Source organism: Myodes glareolus, chromosome 2 (genome assembly GCF_982192425.1).
Source record: "Myodes glareolus chromosome 2, mMyoGla1.1, whole genome shotgun sequence".
NCBI lineage: Eukaryota > Metazoa > Chordata > Mammalia > Rodentia > Cricetidae > Myodes > Myodes glareolus.
Genome location: NC_142027.1, coordinates 4404312 through 4421159, shown reverse-complemented (window position 1 = coordinate 4421159; position 16848 = coordinate 4404312). Strand labels below are relative to the sequence as shown.

Genomic DNA, 16848 nt, shown 5'->3' with positions numbered 1-16848 from the left:
CTTCAGTACTGGGTCTAGCTGTGGGAAGCTGACTGACATGCAGTGGCCGCCTGAACCAAGGTGCTGCTAGCAACGTGAGGCATCATCAAGGCTGGGCAGTTTACCTGGTGTGGGGTGAAGGGCGGAGGCACCCTGCTTTACAATGGACGAGGTTCCTGTTCAGTCTACTGAGAGGCCCTGCTTGTGCACGGTGGGCTGGGGCTAAACTAGTAATAGTAAGAAGTGATGTCAGGGTCTGGGGAGACGGGAAACCGGCACTGAACCTGAGGGCCTCCATTGTTAAGGAGCCTGGGAGAGAAGGCATGGGGATAGAAGGAGAGCTTAGGGTTGGGAGGAGCTCTGGGGTTTGTTTTTCTGTACAGTCCGTTTTAAAGTTCTCCCCACAGTTTAAACCAGGGACTAACGGGGTCCCTAAGAGTCCAGCTCTTAAGAAACCCTTCTGTGTCAGTCCTACCATGCTTAGGTAGTCTTGCCTTAAAATTGGGAGTTTTCAAAAATATATACTAAAATACTGGATTTTTTGGTTTTAGTTTTCTGAAACAGGGTTTCTCTGTGTAGCCCTGACACTCATTTTGTAGACCAGACCAGGCTGGCCTTGAACTTTACAGATATCTGCTTCATTTGCCTCCCAAGTGCTGGGATTAAAGTTCTGTGCCACCACCACCCGGCCTAAAATATACTGTTTGTACCTTTGGGAAGCATAAATTTACAAGTTCCACAAAACCTTCTTTTTTGGTATAAAATGAATGACCATGCTCAAGTAGAGAAAGGGCATATCAGGGAAAACAATCAAATTACTGAAATAATTGGGGACTGACGTGGCGGTAGCAGGGGTTGGGAAGAAGGTACAACTAAGAATGTGCTGGGTGTATTGTGAGAGGGAGTGCTGACAGAGTCACTAGACACGAAGGCCTGACGAAGTGGAAGAACGGAATTTCCAGCGACTGGGTGGAGCCTGGCTGCGGGCTTATCAGGCACCTTGGACACCTAGTAAGACAGCAGCAAGCTGCGGCTGAGTCCGCCCGGCTGAGGTTCAGAGAAGGGGCCGGGCTGAATAGACACACTTTGGGCTCACTGGCATTCATGTGGGCTTTGAGTCTCTGGAACTGGATGAATCCATCCAAGGGATTCGTGCAAACAGAAAACAGGTTCAATGTTATCTATCTAGGGCCAACAAAAAGCTGGCCGGAAACGAATTAACTGTTGCCAAGGTAATTGTAAAGCACCCGAGCGAAGTTGGGTTGACAAAGAGTCCCAAGTCTGAGTAGTGGGCGGAAAACAAGATGGACTGCCCACGGAGTTGGAAGGAAAGCAACCCAGCGGGGCGGTAATGCACAACGGAGTTCGGGATAACGATGCTCTGGAAGCCGGGAAAGGGGCACCGAGGTTCGGACCCCACACGCACTCTCTTCACTTCGAAGACCACGACTTCGAGGACCCCGGGTGGCGCATGCTCCAGTGTGTGCAGGCCGCACTTCCTGGGCAGGGAGGCGCCGGGGGCTACGTTACCAGCTCGGCCGAGGTAAGGCGAGGCGGGAGGCCCGAACGGGCGAGGGGACCCACAAGGCGGACCCCGGGGAGGAGCTTGTCGTGCGGCTCCGCGGAGACCGGCGCCGGCTGACCGGACCATGACTGCGGGGGACCACTGCGGCGCCAAGGCCGTTACCTGCTCCGCGCTGCTCCCGCAGCTGCCTCAACCCAGGACCTAAGGAAGCGCCGGTGTCGCTATGGAAACCACGCGGGGCCTCCTGGGACCACTGGCAGGGCTGGAGGCGGGGCACTAGGCCGCGAGGTGTGCGCATGCGTGCTCTGAGCGTGGTCGGTGGGGGGGCGCCCAGGAGTGGAGGCGGGGCACCAGGTCTGCGCATGCGTGCTGAAAAGTTGGAGTAGCGACCAGAGAAGGAATTTATAGCTAAACCTGCTCCCAGTGGCAGTGCCAGGAAGGGAGAGGACCGGGAACAGAGTGTCCCTGGTAAACTTGGTGGTTCCCTTTTTTTCTTTTTGGTTTTTCTCGAGACAGGGTTTCTCTGTAGCTTTGGAGCCTGCTCTGGAACTCGGGCTGCCGACCAGGCTGGCCTTGAACTCACAGAGATCCTTGGTTTTATACATGTGGGGCTTCTACTAACATTAAATCCAAGCACAGAAACAATGTGTTTGGTGTAAAATAATTTACAGACTGACTACAGTCTAAGACAGAAGTCACTCGGTATAATTTATGAGTTTGATAGTTGTAACCGGCATCTTTAATTGTAAGTTCCCAGTTACTAAGAAGGGTAGGTGGTTTTAATATTTTTATTGGTGACACGCAAAATGACAACAGCAACAACCACCACCAAGGTTCTCACCTTCCAGGGAAGAGAAGTTTATTCTGGAACTAAATGTGAGGGACCATTGTAATGGTCTGTCCTGTCCCTTTAAGAAACAAGTCCTGCCCACTTCATCCCCAGTTGGCCACTGAGGCAGTCAGATCTTCCTTCTGCTTCTAGCCTGAGCCCCCTCTTTCTCTCTCCCCTCTCTCTCTTCCTCCCTCTCTGCTCTTCTTCCTTCTCCCCTTTTCCTTTTCCCCTCCATAACCCAATAAATAAGTATCCAACCTCACTCTGCATGGTGTGCCTACCCATCTAGGTCTCTCTCATCCACCATGAGGCTGTGTGCCTAGGACCTGCTGGCCTGGCTCCCTGCCTGGGACCCGGCTGCCTTCATGGTCCGCTGTGGTCTTGGGACCTGCAGCGTATCTGCCACTGCGCCCCTCAGGGACCTGTGGCATTTTATTTTTTACCATAACAACCATGATCTGGGAATACAGATTTTACTCAAAGATCATGTTCCAACATGGTAAACGTCTTGTAAAGTTTTGATAGTTACAGAGCAAGATAATTCATAAGTCACTTGCAACACAGATGATACCAAGCTGGTTATAGCAAGCCAGGAAATTGTGTAGGGTCTGTTTGTCCTTTCTAAAATGATTTACCTGACAGTCGTAAAAATTTTATGTCAATCAGGGTGTGTACAGTGACAGGCTATTAAGACTAAAGATAGCCCAAGGTAATTTGATTCCAAACCACAGTTATGAAATTATGTAATCTAATTAGCCAATCAGATGTTAGAATCTTTAACATGGATGTGGCTTTTCTTTGGGGGGGATGAATGTCAGTTCACAGTGCCCATTATCCATATTTTGTAGTCTCCTCCAAACTCCCATTTCTTGTATCGCTACTGGAGATGCAACCCAGTGCCTAAGGATTTTGATTTTTAATTTTTACCACACGGGCCAGACTGGCTTCCAATTTATGGGATTAAGTGGTCTTCTTAACCCAGCCTCCCAAGTGGCCTGGTCTACTAGGGTGAACCTGGCTTTTTAGCTTACTTCTAAACTTGGTATAAATCTTTGTAAAACTGGTTTTGGAAGAACTTTTGATGTATGGAAACAGTCTATGATACATGTTGTAAATACTACCAAGTTGTCAATCACCTTTTAAAATTTTTTATTTATTTCTATTTTATGTATGAATGCCCTGCATGTATACCTATAGGCCAGAAGAGGGCACCAGATCTCATTATAGATGGTTGTGAGCCATCATGTGGGTGCTGGGAATTGAACTCAGTAACGCTGGAAGAGCAACCAGTGCTCTTGACCATTGAACTATCAATGACTTTTTAATATTTTTTTACCGACAGCGCCTCACTCCACATATAGACCAGGCTAGCTTTGAACTCATTAGTGTTTGAACTCATAGAACTCATCCTGTTTCTGCCTTTTACGGATAAGTACCACTCTGCCCCACCGTCATTTATCTCTTGTTTTTAAATGTCTGTAGAGTTAGATTTTTTTTTTAATGTTTACCCCCTTTAATACTGTATGTGTGTGTGGGTTTTGTTTTCTTTGAGACAGGATCTCATGTAGTCCAGGTTGGTCCCAAGATTGTCATGTAATTAAGGAAAATTAGGTATTTTGTGCATGTACGTGTGTGTGTGTGTGTGTGTGTGTGTGTGTGTGTGTGTGTATGTACTAGGTGCATGTATGCAGTACCTAAGAAGCCCAGAAGAGGGTGCTAGATCCTCTGATACTGGAGGTACAGACAGTTCTTAGTTGTTCTAGGATATGGGGATTTGAACCCAGCTCTTCTGTAAGAGCAGCAAGTACAGTAATCTTAACTGCTGAGCCATCTCTCCAGTCCCTGTTCTTAGCTGTGCTGGTATTTAAATTCAGGTCTTCTGTAAGAACAGCAAGTACTCTTAACTGCTGAACTATGTCTTCAACCTCTATTTATTTATTTTGAGACAGGGTCTTACTATGTAGTGCTGGCTGGCCTGGAACCATTAAAGTAGACCAGGCTACCCTTGAACTCAGAGATCTGCCTGTCTCTGTCTCCCGAATGCTGTCATTAAAGGTGTGTGCCACCATGTTCTTAATCTAAGTTTTATTTCATTTTGAATTGTTTGTATGTGTGCATCTAGATGTGTGCATGCAGGCACAGGTGCTTGTGGTTTCAGATCCCGTGGAGCTGGAGAGCTGGAATTGTGAATCACTCCAGTTTGGTTCTGAGAACTGAATTCTGGTCCTCTGAGAAAGTAGGACATGGCTCTTGACTGCTGAGCTGTTCTCCAGCTAGAAGCAGAGTTGGAGATCTCATTAAAGATATGTTATATAGATTCAATCAGGGAATTGGGAGAAAAAGAGGTCCCCAGAAAAGTCAGTGATACAGGGATGGGTCCTGGCTCATTACCTCATTACAGTCTCTCTCTCTCTCTCTCTCTCTCTCTCTCTCTCTCTCTCTCTCTCTCTCTCTTATGCTTTTATCTGTCTCTGGGAATTGTGGTACACATCTTTAGTCCCAGCACTCTGGAGGCAGAGACAGGCAGATCTCTGAGTTCAAGGCCACCCTGGTTTACAAAGAGAGTTCCAGGACAACCAGGACCACTACAACAACAATAACCAATAGCAAAAAACAATAGCAACAAAAACCTACAACAACAAGAATTTTATATATTTTTTTGTCAAATTTGTACTTGTATATAATTATCACCTTTTTCTACTTCCCAAACTGTTGGAATTATAGGCTGTGTCGCTGTCTCAGTCACGTTTGTGATGCCATTGTGGCGTCCATCTTGGTACCCACTAGCTGAGTGTCTCTGATTACAGTTCCTGGAAGATAAGTGCCCAGTAATGCTGCCTCAGTGACCCTTCCCCAGCCCAAAAATGTACAGCCACGACATGTTCTTGTTATGCTGTGACTACCTTTTGACTTCTGTAACCGCTTACGCAGACATTGAAGGACTTTTGAAGTTGCCTTGCTACCTAACCTTGGCAGAGTGGATAGCCTTCGCTTGCTTGTGCAGATGCTCAACTGTAAAAATTCTCCCCCCTCTTCCTTTTGCTTGGCAATCTCAACATTGGCTCCAAAGACTGTTGTCCTGCTAGCAGTAATTAATAAATCTTTTAATTATACTTGGATTGACTCTATGGTCCTTTTCCTGTGGCCGGGAACTCTATGATACCATGACCATGACCAAAGCAAGTTATAGAAGAAAGAGTTAACTGGGGGCTTACAGTTTGGAAGGGCGGTGGTCATCATGGCAGGGAGCATTGGTAGCATGAAGGCGGGCATGGCACTGGTGCACTAACTGAGAGCTTACGTCCTGATCCACAAACAAAGAAATGAGCATGCTCATGCACACACACACACACACACACACACACACACACAGACACAGACACACAGATACAGACACACACACACAGACAGACAGACACAGACAGAGAGAGAGAGAGAGAGAGAGAGAGAGGGAGGGAGAGAGAGAGAGAACTGGGCCTGTTGAGGGTTTTGAAACCTCAAAGCCCTCCCCCAGTGGCATACCTTCTCCAACAAGGCCACACCTGATCTTTCCCCAACAATGTCATCAGCTGGGGATCAAATACTCAAATGTATGAGCCTCTGGAGGCCATTCTCACTCAAACCACCGCAGGGGCTAAGTGGTTCACCCCCGCATGCTCACGTGGCCACACAGCTCCACTCTGAGGTGGAAAACAGTTCAGAAACATACTGTGAACTTATTTGGGATATCTGGCAATGGCTTGTTCTCTCCATGTTCAGCAATGCCAATGGAACGCTTAAGGAATCCTGGAGTTTTTCAGAGTCCTAAGTATACATCTTTATGGTTATCTAAAAAATAATGTACTTGGGTCTGTCACGGTGCTACACACCTTTATTCCTAGCACTTGGAAGGCAGAGGCTGGGGATTCTCTGTGAGTTTGAGGGCGGCTTAGTTTACATAGAGAGTTACAGGACAGCCAGGGCTATGTAGAGAGACTCTGTCTTGAAAACCAATACCAAACTGACAAATCAACAAAATAATCCAAAAAAAGTTATACTTAAAAAAAAAATCAGTCTTAATTAGGGTTTCTGTTGCTGTGAAGAGACACCATGATCAGACCGTTTCTTATAAAGGAAGACATATGATTGGGGGTGACTTCCAGTTCAGAGATTTAGTCCATTATGGTCATAGCGGGCAGGCGTGATTCTGGAGACATAGCTGAGAGATTCTACATCGAGATTGGCAGGCAGCAGGAAGAGAATGACCCATTGGATGTAACTTGAGCATCTGAGACCTCACCCCAGTGACACACTTCCTCCAACAAGGCCACACCCACTCCAACAAGGCCACACCTCCTAATAGTGCCACTTCCCATGATCCTATGGGGGCCATGCGTTTTCGTTAAAACCATCATAAACTCCACGAAACATGGGCCCAGGGGATTTGAGGGAAGCCTTGTAGAGCTTTGTTTGTAACCTGCTAAGAGAGCCAGATCTATGTCCTCACTCTGAGTGGGAGCTAAGTTAAGGTTTATCAAAGGAGGGGTTTGTGCACAATACCTGGCATGGAGCAGGCTGATGATCAGCTCCAAAGACGGGCAGCTGTTACTTCAGCCGGCATCTTTTTCCCTCTGTGAACCCTTGCAGTTGGCATTTGGAGGGAACACCATTACTGAACACATATTTTATCCTCTGAGCAGGGTGTGTGTGTTCTCCGCAAACACGAGAATGCAGCCACAGTTTACATTTCTAATGTACACAGCTATTAGAAAATACGCCTAGGTTAAGGCCATATCACGCTGAACATGTCCAATCTCATCTGATCTCGGAAGAAAATATGCCGAGCATATTACTGTCTTAGACGGTCCTCAGAGGGGAAAAATACCATGCTCATATAATGGACTTTAAGACATGAAAAGTATTTTAGTGTATAGGAAAAAAATGGTATATAAACGGTGTAGGTATCTTGAAATCAGAGAAAAAAATAAGTTCTATAATCTTCAGAGGGCCTTAGGATAAAATAAATAGTTCTAGAGACAAGTTTGGAGAATGCTTTCATCTACCTGGAAGACCTAATTTTGGGAATAGTTAACTTTGCATGTTGAAGTCTAAAACTAACTTAAAAATTTTAAACTTTTATTTATTCTTTGGACATTTTATAGACACATATAAAGTGTCTTGGCTATATCCACCCCTCTCCCTTGACTTCCCATCACATACCCCTTCCTTTATGCTTATTTATTTAACCCTCTGAATCCAGTTAATACTGGAATCATCTACGGGGACACAGGGAATCTTCTGGGGGCCACACACGTAAAGAAAAGTGACCCTCCCTTTGCCAGCAACCATGTATTGGCAACAGCTTCTTAGCCCAGGACTGGGCTTCAGGGGCCTATCCCCTCTCCAAGCTGGGGCTTTTAGCTGACTTGATCCTGGGCGGGCCTTATGTGGGTAACCACAGCTGCTCCGAGTTCATATATGCAATAGCCGTGTCATGTGCCGAGGACAGCCCTTCGCAGCACCCTCCCCAGCCTCTGGCTTGTACATTCTTTCTTCTCCCTCTTCTTTCATGCTCCCCGTGTTTTGGCAAGAGGGTTGATATAAATGTCTTGTCTATGGTTGAGCCCTCCCCGTTGCTCATTTTCAATACTTTTAATGGTAATGTGTCTCTAATTTATCTAGCTAGCACCCACTATCGTATGCTTATATGTGACAGGAAAGAATGGGGTGAACACTGGCAACTAAGTAAGGGGATGGGTGGGAGTAGGAGTGTGGGGAGCAGGAGGGTGGGGGATGATTAATCTACAGCTGGATGAAGTAGCCTTATGAAACCTCCTTTGTTTGTAAGCTAATTAAAAATACAATCTTTAAAGGACTTTGAACATTAGTGACCAATGCTGCTCCTTGAAGACCTGAGATATTAAATGAAAACCTTAGTACTGGACAGGGGTTACCTCCCTATGAGTTACTGGTCAGAGAGACCCGAGAGGCTCCCCAAACAACACAGGCTATTGGCGTTGCTCTTTCTGCCCACTAGAAATAGTTGGTGAGACCCTATTGCTGAAGACACCACACATTTGGTTACAGAGTAATCAATCTTGAACTGACTGTGAAACTCTAAATTCTGCTCCTGGCTAGCTTACATAGTACTGGAAGGTGCTGGCAGGGTACTGCCTGGAGAAAAGACATCAGTGGTCTCTGCAACGCTGGACCCTGCATGCCCCAATACAGACATGCCAGGCAGGATGGGCTCGCTGGTGCAAAAGTGCAAGAGTGCATGTTGGGTAACCCTGTTCTCCTGATTGGACTTGAGACATGCCCCACAGGAGGAGTTCAACCCTGTGCCTCGGGAAGTCGTCGGTCCTAGGGGAGAAGTGATTGATGCTGTTTCTCTCAGTGGTCACATTGTTACTCTGCCTTCTAAGTTGTTTACATTTATAGCGATAAATTCATGCTGCTCCAAAGTTAAATTCTGACTTGTGAATTAGTTGAGCTTGAGCTGGATTCTAGGGATAAGAGTGGTATTTCTTACCATAGACACCCACCTGAGTGACAGGGACAGATCTCAGGGTCTCTGAGACACTGGTGAAAGGAGCAGGTTCAGAAGCCAAAGAGGTCCCACCCTGCTCCCCTCCTCCGTGATGAGCAGCAGGGGAGGAAGAAGGTCTGGAACCAGAGGGAGGCCGATGCTCACAGCGTTTCCTAAGTGACAGGCCTTTGCCACTAATGCCCTTGGACATGATTTTTCAATTTGTGTGTGTGTGTGTGTGTGTGTGTGTGTGTGTGTGTATTCATGCATGTATGTATGTGTGTGTGCATGTGTGTCTGTATGAGTGTGCATGTTTGCCTGTATGAGTGTGTATGTGTGTGCCTGTGTGTATGAACGTTTATGTCTGTGTGTATTTGTCTTTTCCTTCCACTATGAGGTTCCAGGGAGAAAGCTCAGGATGGTCACCCGGGTTGGAGGCGAGTGACTTTAGCCAGGAGACCATCGCATGACACCCATCAACAGAGTCTGGGCTGGTAGCACTAGGGCTTCTTTATTAGTTTTGTATTCGGATTAAAAAACTTATTTAATCTTATTTTATGTGCATTGGTATGAGGGTGTCAGATCCCTTGGCACTGGAGTTACAGACAGTTGTGAGCTGGCATGTGGGTACCTGAGAATTGAACCCAGGTCTTCTGGAAGGGCAGTCAGTGCTCCTAACCGTTGAACCATGGCTCCAGCCAGTATTCATATTTTTTACTGCTATTCAAATCACCTATATAAATAAGGTATATCAGAATGTGCTATAAACATCCCCATCCCCCACAGTCTTTAACACAGGGAAGATAATTTTCGAGTTGCAGTCTTGTCCGTGAGGTTTTATAGCACCCGGCAGCTGGTAGAGAAAGCAGGAAACAGGCCACTCCTAAAGGGATCTTGTGTGACATGACAGTTCACTGGATTGTTTAAAAATAACCCTCTAGAAAACTTCAAACAGGGAGCTGCTCTTCATTTGAATGGCCACTGTGACTGCCTCAGTCTTCACAACTCTGTTGTTTGTCCAAAACCCTCCTGGAAAAGGTGTTTTGTTTTCTGGGCTTTTCCCTAGGCTCCGGACTCCAGGCTTCTTTTCCACAGCCCCCAGCCTCCCCAGGCCCCTCCTCCTCTGCCCTAGGCATCTCTCCATAGGTCTGTGATTGGTGCGCTCTGGAGCTCCAGCCTGGCCTTTTACGGACTGTTGTCAGGCCTTTAAAGTGATAAGGGAAAGGGTCCAGTAGCTGCTTTTATCAGCCAATCATTTCCCTGACATCCCAAACGGAGGGGGAAACCCAGGATGCCTCTCTGTTACCCTTTAGCCTCTTGGTAGTCGGGGAGGGCTGGGGGCAGAGCCTTGGAACAGCGTCCAACACAGACCTGGCACCTGCTCTCCCGGCGTCACCGCGGGATTTGTCTAGCGACTTCCCTAGCAGGGGTGTGTTAGGGGGAGTCCTCTTTCCGACTGTCGAAATGGTTATCAAAGTGTTTGTTGCCACATCTTCTGGGTCCATAGCGGTAGGTGTCTGGGGCTCTGTGGGCTTTCTTCCTGGGTGATTTTCTTCTGGAGGAGTAGTGGGTATGCCCAGGCTTTGGTCTTGAATTCCGTTTTTGTTTTTTTGTGTGCGAGTAAACTGCGCACTGCAGCGAGCATGAGTGCCCTTCGCCTTTCGCATTTGTCTTCCCGGTGTTGGAAAAAGTGTGTGGTGAAGTGTGTGATCTGGCAGGTGGGCGTGAGAGGAGACTGGAGGGAGGAGTGTTCCACGCTCGCTCAGCCTGCGCTTTCTGTCCTGTGTTATTAGCTCACCGCCTTTGGTTTTTGAGTGCTTTACCATTCATTCTGTAAGACTCAGATTAAAACTTGGAAAAAGACGACATGTCAGGGAGAATTGAAAGAGATCGGCAAAACGGTCTCAGGGCATAATTCCTTCCGTCTTCGAACTAGCTGAAGCATAAAGGTAGTGGGTGTGATATTATTATTTGTGGAAAATGATGTCACAATGACAATAGCAAACTCATCTGAGGTCACAGTTTTAAATGCTCCCAGGATTGAGGCACCCAGAGTGTGTGAGGTAAAACCCAGTTCCATACCATGGCTTTGTCTGGGTTTCTTTGGACCATACACTCCTGACTCAGACCTTTGTTCTGTGAAATCTTGACCCACCTGCCAAAGAAATAAGGGAACTCAGGGGCTCAGTTCGCCTAGGAATGAATCAGACATTGACTTCTGGCTGGAATTCAGTTTTTCTCTGTACTGAGGTTTTGACCAATATTTTAGCTGAAATGAGGGAGACTTTGGGAAGAAAACTGTTAATTAATTCGGAGAGTTAGAGACCAGAGAGGGGGCTGTTTCCTTTTATAGCTGCTTCCTAGAGGGTCTCAGGTTGCAGCTGGAATTCTGACAGTCACTCAGCAGAGATGTTTCCAGGGCCTGGCTACGTACCAGCCCCAACCAGAGCTTGCTGAGGGCCACCACTCCTAGCCCTGAACCTTCAGGAGGATTTCCAGAGAGAGTGAGCAGAAAACCAAAGAGTTTGGCAGTCCCACCCACTCATCCATAATGGTTTCTGTGATTCTACTCAGTCATTAGGGTTAGGACGTAGACTTAGGGACAGATGGAATGCCACGTTAACCCCGTAATGGCCTCAGACCCGGAATAGGAGAAAAAAGGAGCACACATCTTGAATGGAGAATTCCAAACAACACAGAGACTGCAAATGTAAATCTTTCATGACTGGTGGCGACTATGAACTTTGCTTGATGGATATAAATAATGAGGACATGTTTGTTTCTACAGACCTGGGGCTGCATACATGCTGTGTGAATGCTACATTCTGAGATTACATGTTTGGGTTTTCTTAGATTGAAAATAGTTTTTTCAAGAATTACGACTTTGGTGGGTCTTTCATGAAGTGGGTTTTATTTTTAACTTTTGAAAAAGATTTTAAAAAATAGTTTATTTTTACTTTATGTGCATTGGTGTTGGCCTGCATGTATCTCTGTGAGGGACTTCGATGACTGAAACTTAAGTTACAAGTAGCTGTGAGCTGCCACTTGGGTGCTGCAAATTGAACCATGGTCCTCTGGAATAGGCAGTTAGTGCTCTTAACCACTGAGCCATCTCCCTAGCCCCTCGAGTGGGTTTCAAATGTGCGCATTGTTGAAAACTTTTACCAGTCATTTATTTATTTAAACTTTTATGTACCTAGGTGTTTTGCCTACATGCATGCCTGTGCACTACATGTGTGCCTGGTGCCTGCAGAGGTCAGGAGAGACTTCATATTCCCAGGACTGGATTACAGGTGGCTGTGAGCCACTGTGTGGGTGCTGGGAATTAAGCCCAGGTCCTCTGGAAGAGCAGCTAGTGTTTTTAACCACGGAGTAGTTACCCCAGCCCCAGCCTTTCATCTACTCTGACTGTGTGGTTGTTTATATTCTTTAGACAACAGGAATAAACTACACACTTCTTTGGTTTGTTTACGGCAAATGTTTCTGTGTCATCTGTAACCGTGGGACCTTGGAGGAGACCCTTGCTAAGCCTCAATTTCCTTGTCTGTAAAATGAGGATAAGAAGAATGTTCACCACACAGCTAGGTCACGAGGACTCCTGAGGTGCCACACTCGGGCGCCCAGCACTGTGCCGGGGCCTGAGTAGGCCCCGGAAAGTTTCGTGATTAGTAGTTGTAGACACCGGCAGCTGCTTGTCAGTGTCAGCTGCCGTTCTGAGCTTGTTAGCCACCGTTACTATTAATGAGCATTGTAGTTGTTCTTATTAGTTACTGTGATTATTAGCGACTATTTTTAGTAGATCTAGGGCTATTCTCATTACGTATTAGAAGAACTGTCTAAAACCAAGGAGATAGAGCACTCCTGTCTTACCGTGAAGAGAGCGAACACAACACCCCATAGCTGTACTGCTGAGTATTCAGGAATAGGGAATTTCACCCAACAGCTACTTGACAGGAAACCTGCGGTGGCTACTGTGTTCCTGCTCCCGTGTGTAGGGTGGTCTGTGAAGACCACATGTTTAGAAAATGAATCCTGGCTCAACAGAAAAATAGCCAACAATCTCATCGATAGGAATGGAATGCATGTTATACGTCAGCATTATAACAATGACATTCAAAGACCTGGGCCACATTGTACCACGCTTGTGAGGGCTTTGGCCTGAGGGGAAAGGGCCGGTGTCTCCTCATGTGACTTCCTTTCTAGAAGGCTGTCACTGTGGTGAATCATGGGGACAGAGAGCAGAGAGAGGACAGACAGCCTTTCCTTTTTCAAGGCGTTCGTTCCCTGCAGGGGCCACCTGTAAGACCTCCCAGGCTCTCAGTCCCTTCTCCCACTAGATTGGTGGTGTAAATGTGATAGGGAAAGTGGGCCTTTCTCTGTGTGTGTGTGCGCGTGCGTGCGTGTGTCTATGTGTGTGCGTTTGTGAGTGTGGTGTATGAGCATGGCTGCGCGTGAGTGCATGTATGCATGTATCTGCGCACACATGCAGAGGCCAGAGGAGGATGTCCAGTGTCCTGCTCTATTACTACCTGCCTTATTCACGTGAGACAGGATCTCTCGCTAAGACTGATACTAGGCTAGCAGCCTGCAAGCCCCGGAAGTCGCCCCACAGACTGCGGTTACGTGTAAGCCTGTGGCCACACCCACTTTCTTACGCAGGTTCTTGATCTGAGCTCATGCTTGTGCAGCAAGCACTCACTCACGGAGCTGTCTGTCCGCGCCTCCCCCAAGAAAAGAGTGAATTATTTTGATCTGGGTGTCAGTCTTGGAAACCCCAGCAATTCATTGGAAACTCGTTGTTCCTTTAAAATGGCGATGAGAGCGTGTATGTGGCCGACCAGGCATGATGGCGCACACCTGTAATCCCAGCACTTAGGAGGCCAGAGCAGAAAGAACATGCTGTTGCAGCCAGCCTGGGCCACGTAGCTAGCTCTAGGACAGCGTGGGCTGTGTACTGAGACCCTGTGTCTAGCAACACCCCAACAGTGAGACCCCACCTGCTAGCCTGACTGGGAAAGGACGGTGAGTTCTGGGTGCCCAGCACTGCAGGCTGCCACACAGACCGCATCGCCACACACGGTCCCACACAGTTGTCACCAACACCCCAGAGGGCACCTTTGTGTCTGCTTTGCAGATGAGGGAATCAAAGCCCTAAGCCCTTGCTCGAGAGCAGCCTTGGAGCTAGGACAAAGGTCTTCTGTGACTTCCGCCCAGCAGGCTCCACACTACAGTATGGTGACCTCGGTTGGAAAATCTCCTCACTGTACCAGACAATAAACAAGAGGTGTCAAGTAAAGGGATCTGGGAGGTGTGGCTGTGGATTCTCAGACACACCGGGGTGGCCAGCAGTGGCTGGGTGACCGCAGGACAGACAAAGCTTGCTGTGGGCATAGAGAAAGGGTTTTCCTAGCCTCCACCGAGGTCCCCGAGGCTCTGCACAGTGACTGGGCCCCCAGGGACCTGCAGGTCCTGCAGACCTGTCCCTTAGGGCAGCCAGTCAGTGTGGAAGCAGCAGGGCCTTTGGCGTCCTGAGGACGGAGAAGGGACCTAGGGAAGATGTGGAGTGAGTCTTGAGGTGCACGGCTCTCTCTGTCGTGAAGGGGAGGAGTCCTCTGAAGGCTGGTGCTGTGTGCATGGGGTCAGCTCAGGACACTACCTGGAGAAGAGAAGCCCCTTCAAAAGCTAACCTTTGCGAGGAATACCCAATGAGAGTACTTGAGCAAGGGCCCACGGTGGGGGGGGGGAGGACGAGGTGGGTGAGGGTACCCACTAGAGAGGAAGGGCACCCGCCTCCTCCTTCCTCCTCAAGACTTGACTCTAGAACCCTTCCTTCTCTCAAAGTCCCAGGCCAGGTCTCCCTCACTTGTTCCAGTCAATCTGAGGAGCCTGTTTTAAGAGATCCTTGGTGAGTCCAAGGGCAGACAGATTTCTTCTGTTTTATTGCTGGGGGGCCGGTACTGAGAACAGCATTTAGCACAGTATCACACCTGTGTCGGGACCACAGCTCCATTGCTCCTCTATCGATCCTTTCTAACAGAAAGGTGTGATTTTATTGTTTTCTTTGTGTTATTGCTGCACACAGTTATTTGTGCTATATACAGTACAGCTGAAGAAATGATACGTAATGATACGTAAACATCAACCAAGCACACTTCAAAACCAGCTATGATATTATAATACAATAATGATCATTTTTTTCTCTGCTCTTAACTAGATTAGGAAGAAACAGCAAGAAGTGGTGGGCTTTTTGGAAGCCAATAAAATAGACTTTAAGGAACTGGACATCGCCGGGGATGAAGACAACAGGAAGTGGATGAGAGAGAACGTGCCCGGGGAGAAGAAGCCTCAGAATGGGATTCCTTTGCCGCCTCAGATCTTCAATGAAGAGCAGTATTGTGGGGTGAGTATTCAGGGCTGTGGTAACGTCTTCTGTGCATTGACCAGGATTCATTATTAATTAATGTGTGTGGTTTGCAAGTCTGTGTGCCCACACATATGTGCGCGCGCGTGTGTGTGTATGTCGGCCAGAGGTTGACACTGGGTGTCTTCTCCAATCACTTTCTGCTTTGTGTTTTGAGACAGGGTCTCTCGCTGGACCTGGGGCTCCTTGATTCAGCTCGACTGGAAGGGTTGTAGGAGTCCATCTCTGACCCTTTCCCAGCACCAGGTTGACAGACACGTGCTGCTGGGCTCTGCTTCTCCATGGGCGCTGGGGACCTGAGCTCAGTGCCCCGTGCTGGTATGACAGGCACTTTATCTGCTGACCCTTCTTGTCAGCCCATTGGCCAGAAATTGTTTGAAGTAGATTAGTTTTGAGTCACTGTTTGAAATCGTTCTTGCCTGTCAGGTTATAATTTCTTTAAGAGTGAGAAGATGGTGGGATCAGTTGCACAGTGGCCAGAAGATTTGGGGTTGTTTTAGATTCTGTATGTTGAAGAATAGGAGCCGTTTGTTTAAATAAAATCTGCACTTTAGGTAGAAAGGGATCGATTCTACTTAGCCTTGTGAAGGGCATACTCAGTGGGTACATGATAAATTCTTTTTTTGTTTATTTATTTTTTTGTTTTTTCAGGACAGGGTTTCTCTGTGTAACAGTCCTGGAACTCACTCTGTAGACCAGGCTGGCCTTGAACTCACAGAGATCCACCTGCCTCTGCCTCCGAAGTGTTGGGATTAAAGGCGTGCGCCACCACTGCCTGGCAATAAATTCTTAAAATTTGACTATCAGACATGTCGTCTTATGCTAGAAGCAGGATGAATGTGTTCAAACTCACTCAGTTAGTTTAAATGTATTCTGAGCATTTGATGGTAATGACAATTTTATTTATATTTAAACATTTCTATCTCCTTTAAATTTATTTGTACGCCTGTGTGCATGTGTGTGGGTATGTGTGAGCCACGGCATATGGGTGTGAAGGTCAGAGGAAAGTTTTGGGAGTCAGTTTTCTCTTCCCTCGTGGGTTCTGGGGATTGAGCTCATGTTATTATACATGGCAGACTTGAACACTGAGCCAGTGTGCTGGTCCAACAACTTTATTTGAAGGACTTCATAGTTTATGTCAACAAAAAGCCACCTTCCTCAGAGTTCACAGGTTTTGCTTAAGAAAACAAATTGCTGAAAGGAAACATTGAAAATCAGTGGGCTTCTACTATCAGAAGTGGACGTTTAGCAGGGTCATTCTTCTGTCATTCCTCCTATGGGGAAGAGGGTGCTGTCAAGCAGAGGGGTTAATTGTCTGGTGTGTGCTGTGTCTGAAATCTGGGCCCCGTGCAGGGTATTCAGGCACTTCTTGTCATTGGGAGCTGTCTGTGCTTTTCATCCCAACCACCTGTCTCCGAGCAGATGCAGGCCAACTCCTGCTGCAGTCTGTCTAGGTCTCACTAGCCCACATCCACAAGAATTTATTCACCAATCACCTGCAGCTGAGGTCAGACTGTGGCTCAGCCGAGGGCTTGGAACCAAGATTATACAAGCCACACAGCCCAATGTACTCACTGGATGGT

At 47.4% G+C, this 16848-nt stretch overlaps 2 protein-coding genes across 3 annotated transcripts in view; one reads left to right on the top strand and one right to left on the bottom strand.

Annotated features, from left to right (window-relative positions):
* The window catches only part of Lca5l (lebercilin LCA5 like), a 32873-nt gene extending 31103 nt beyond the window's left edge, over positions 1–1770 (bottom strand). The window contains 1 exon segment of the mRNA XM_085685828.1: positions 1667–1770. The gene's annotated coding sequence lies outside the window, so the exon portion shown is untranslated.
* Sh3bgr (SH3 domain binding glutamate rich protein) overlaps positions 1059–16848 on the top strand; it is a 31823-nt gene continuing 16033 nt past the window's right edge. The window contains exons 1-2 of one of the 2 annotated variants that reach the window (XM_048422992.3): positions 1059–1522; positions 15059–15244. In XM_048422992.3, the coding sequence (XP_048278949.2) occupies positions 1331–1522; positions 15059–15244 (378 nt within the window). In that variant the 5' untranslated portion in view covers positions 1059–1330. Of the gene's footprint in view, positions 1523–10095; positions 10354–15058; positions 15245–16848 lie in introns of those variants that run through there. The other variant, XM_048422996.3, reaches the window with a different exon arrangement.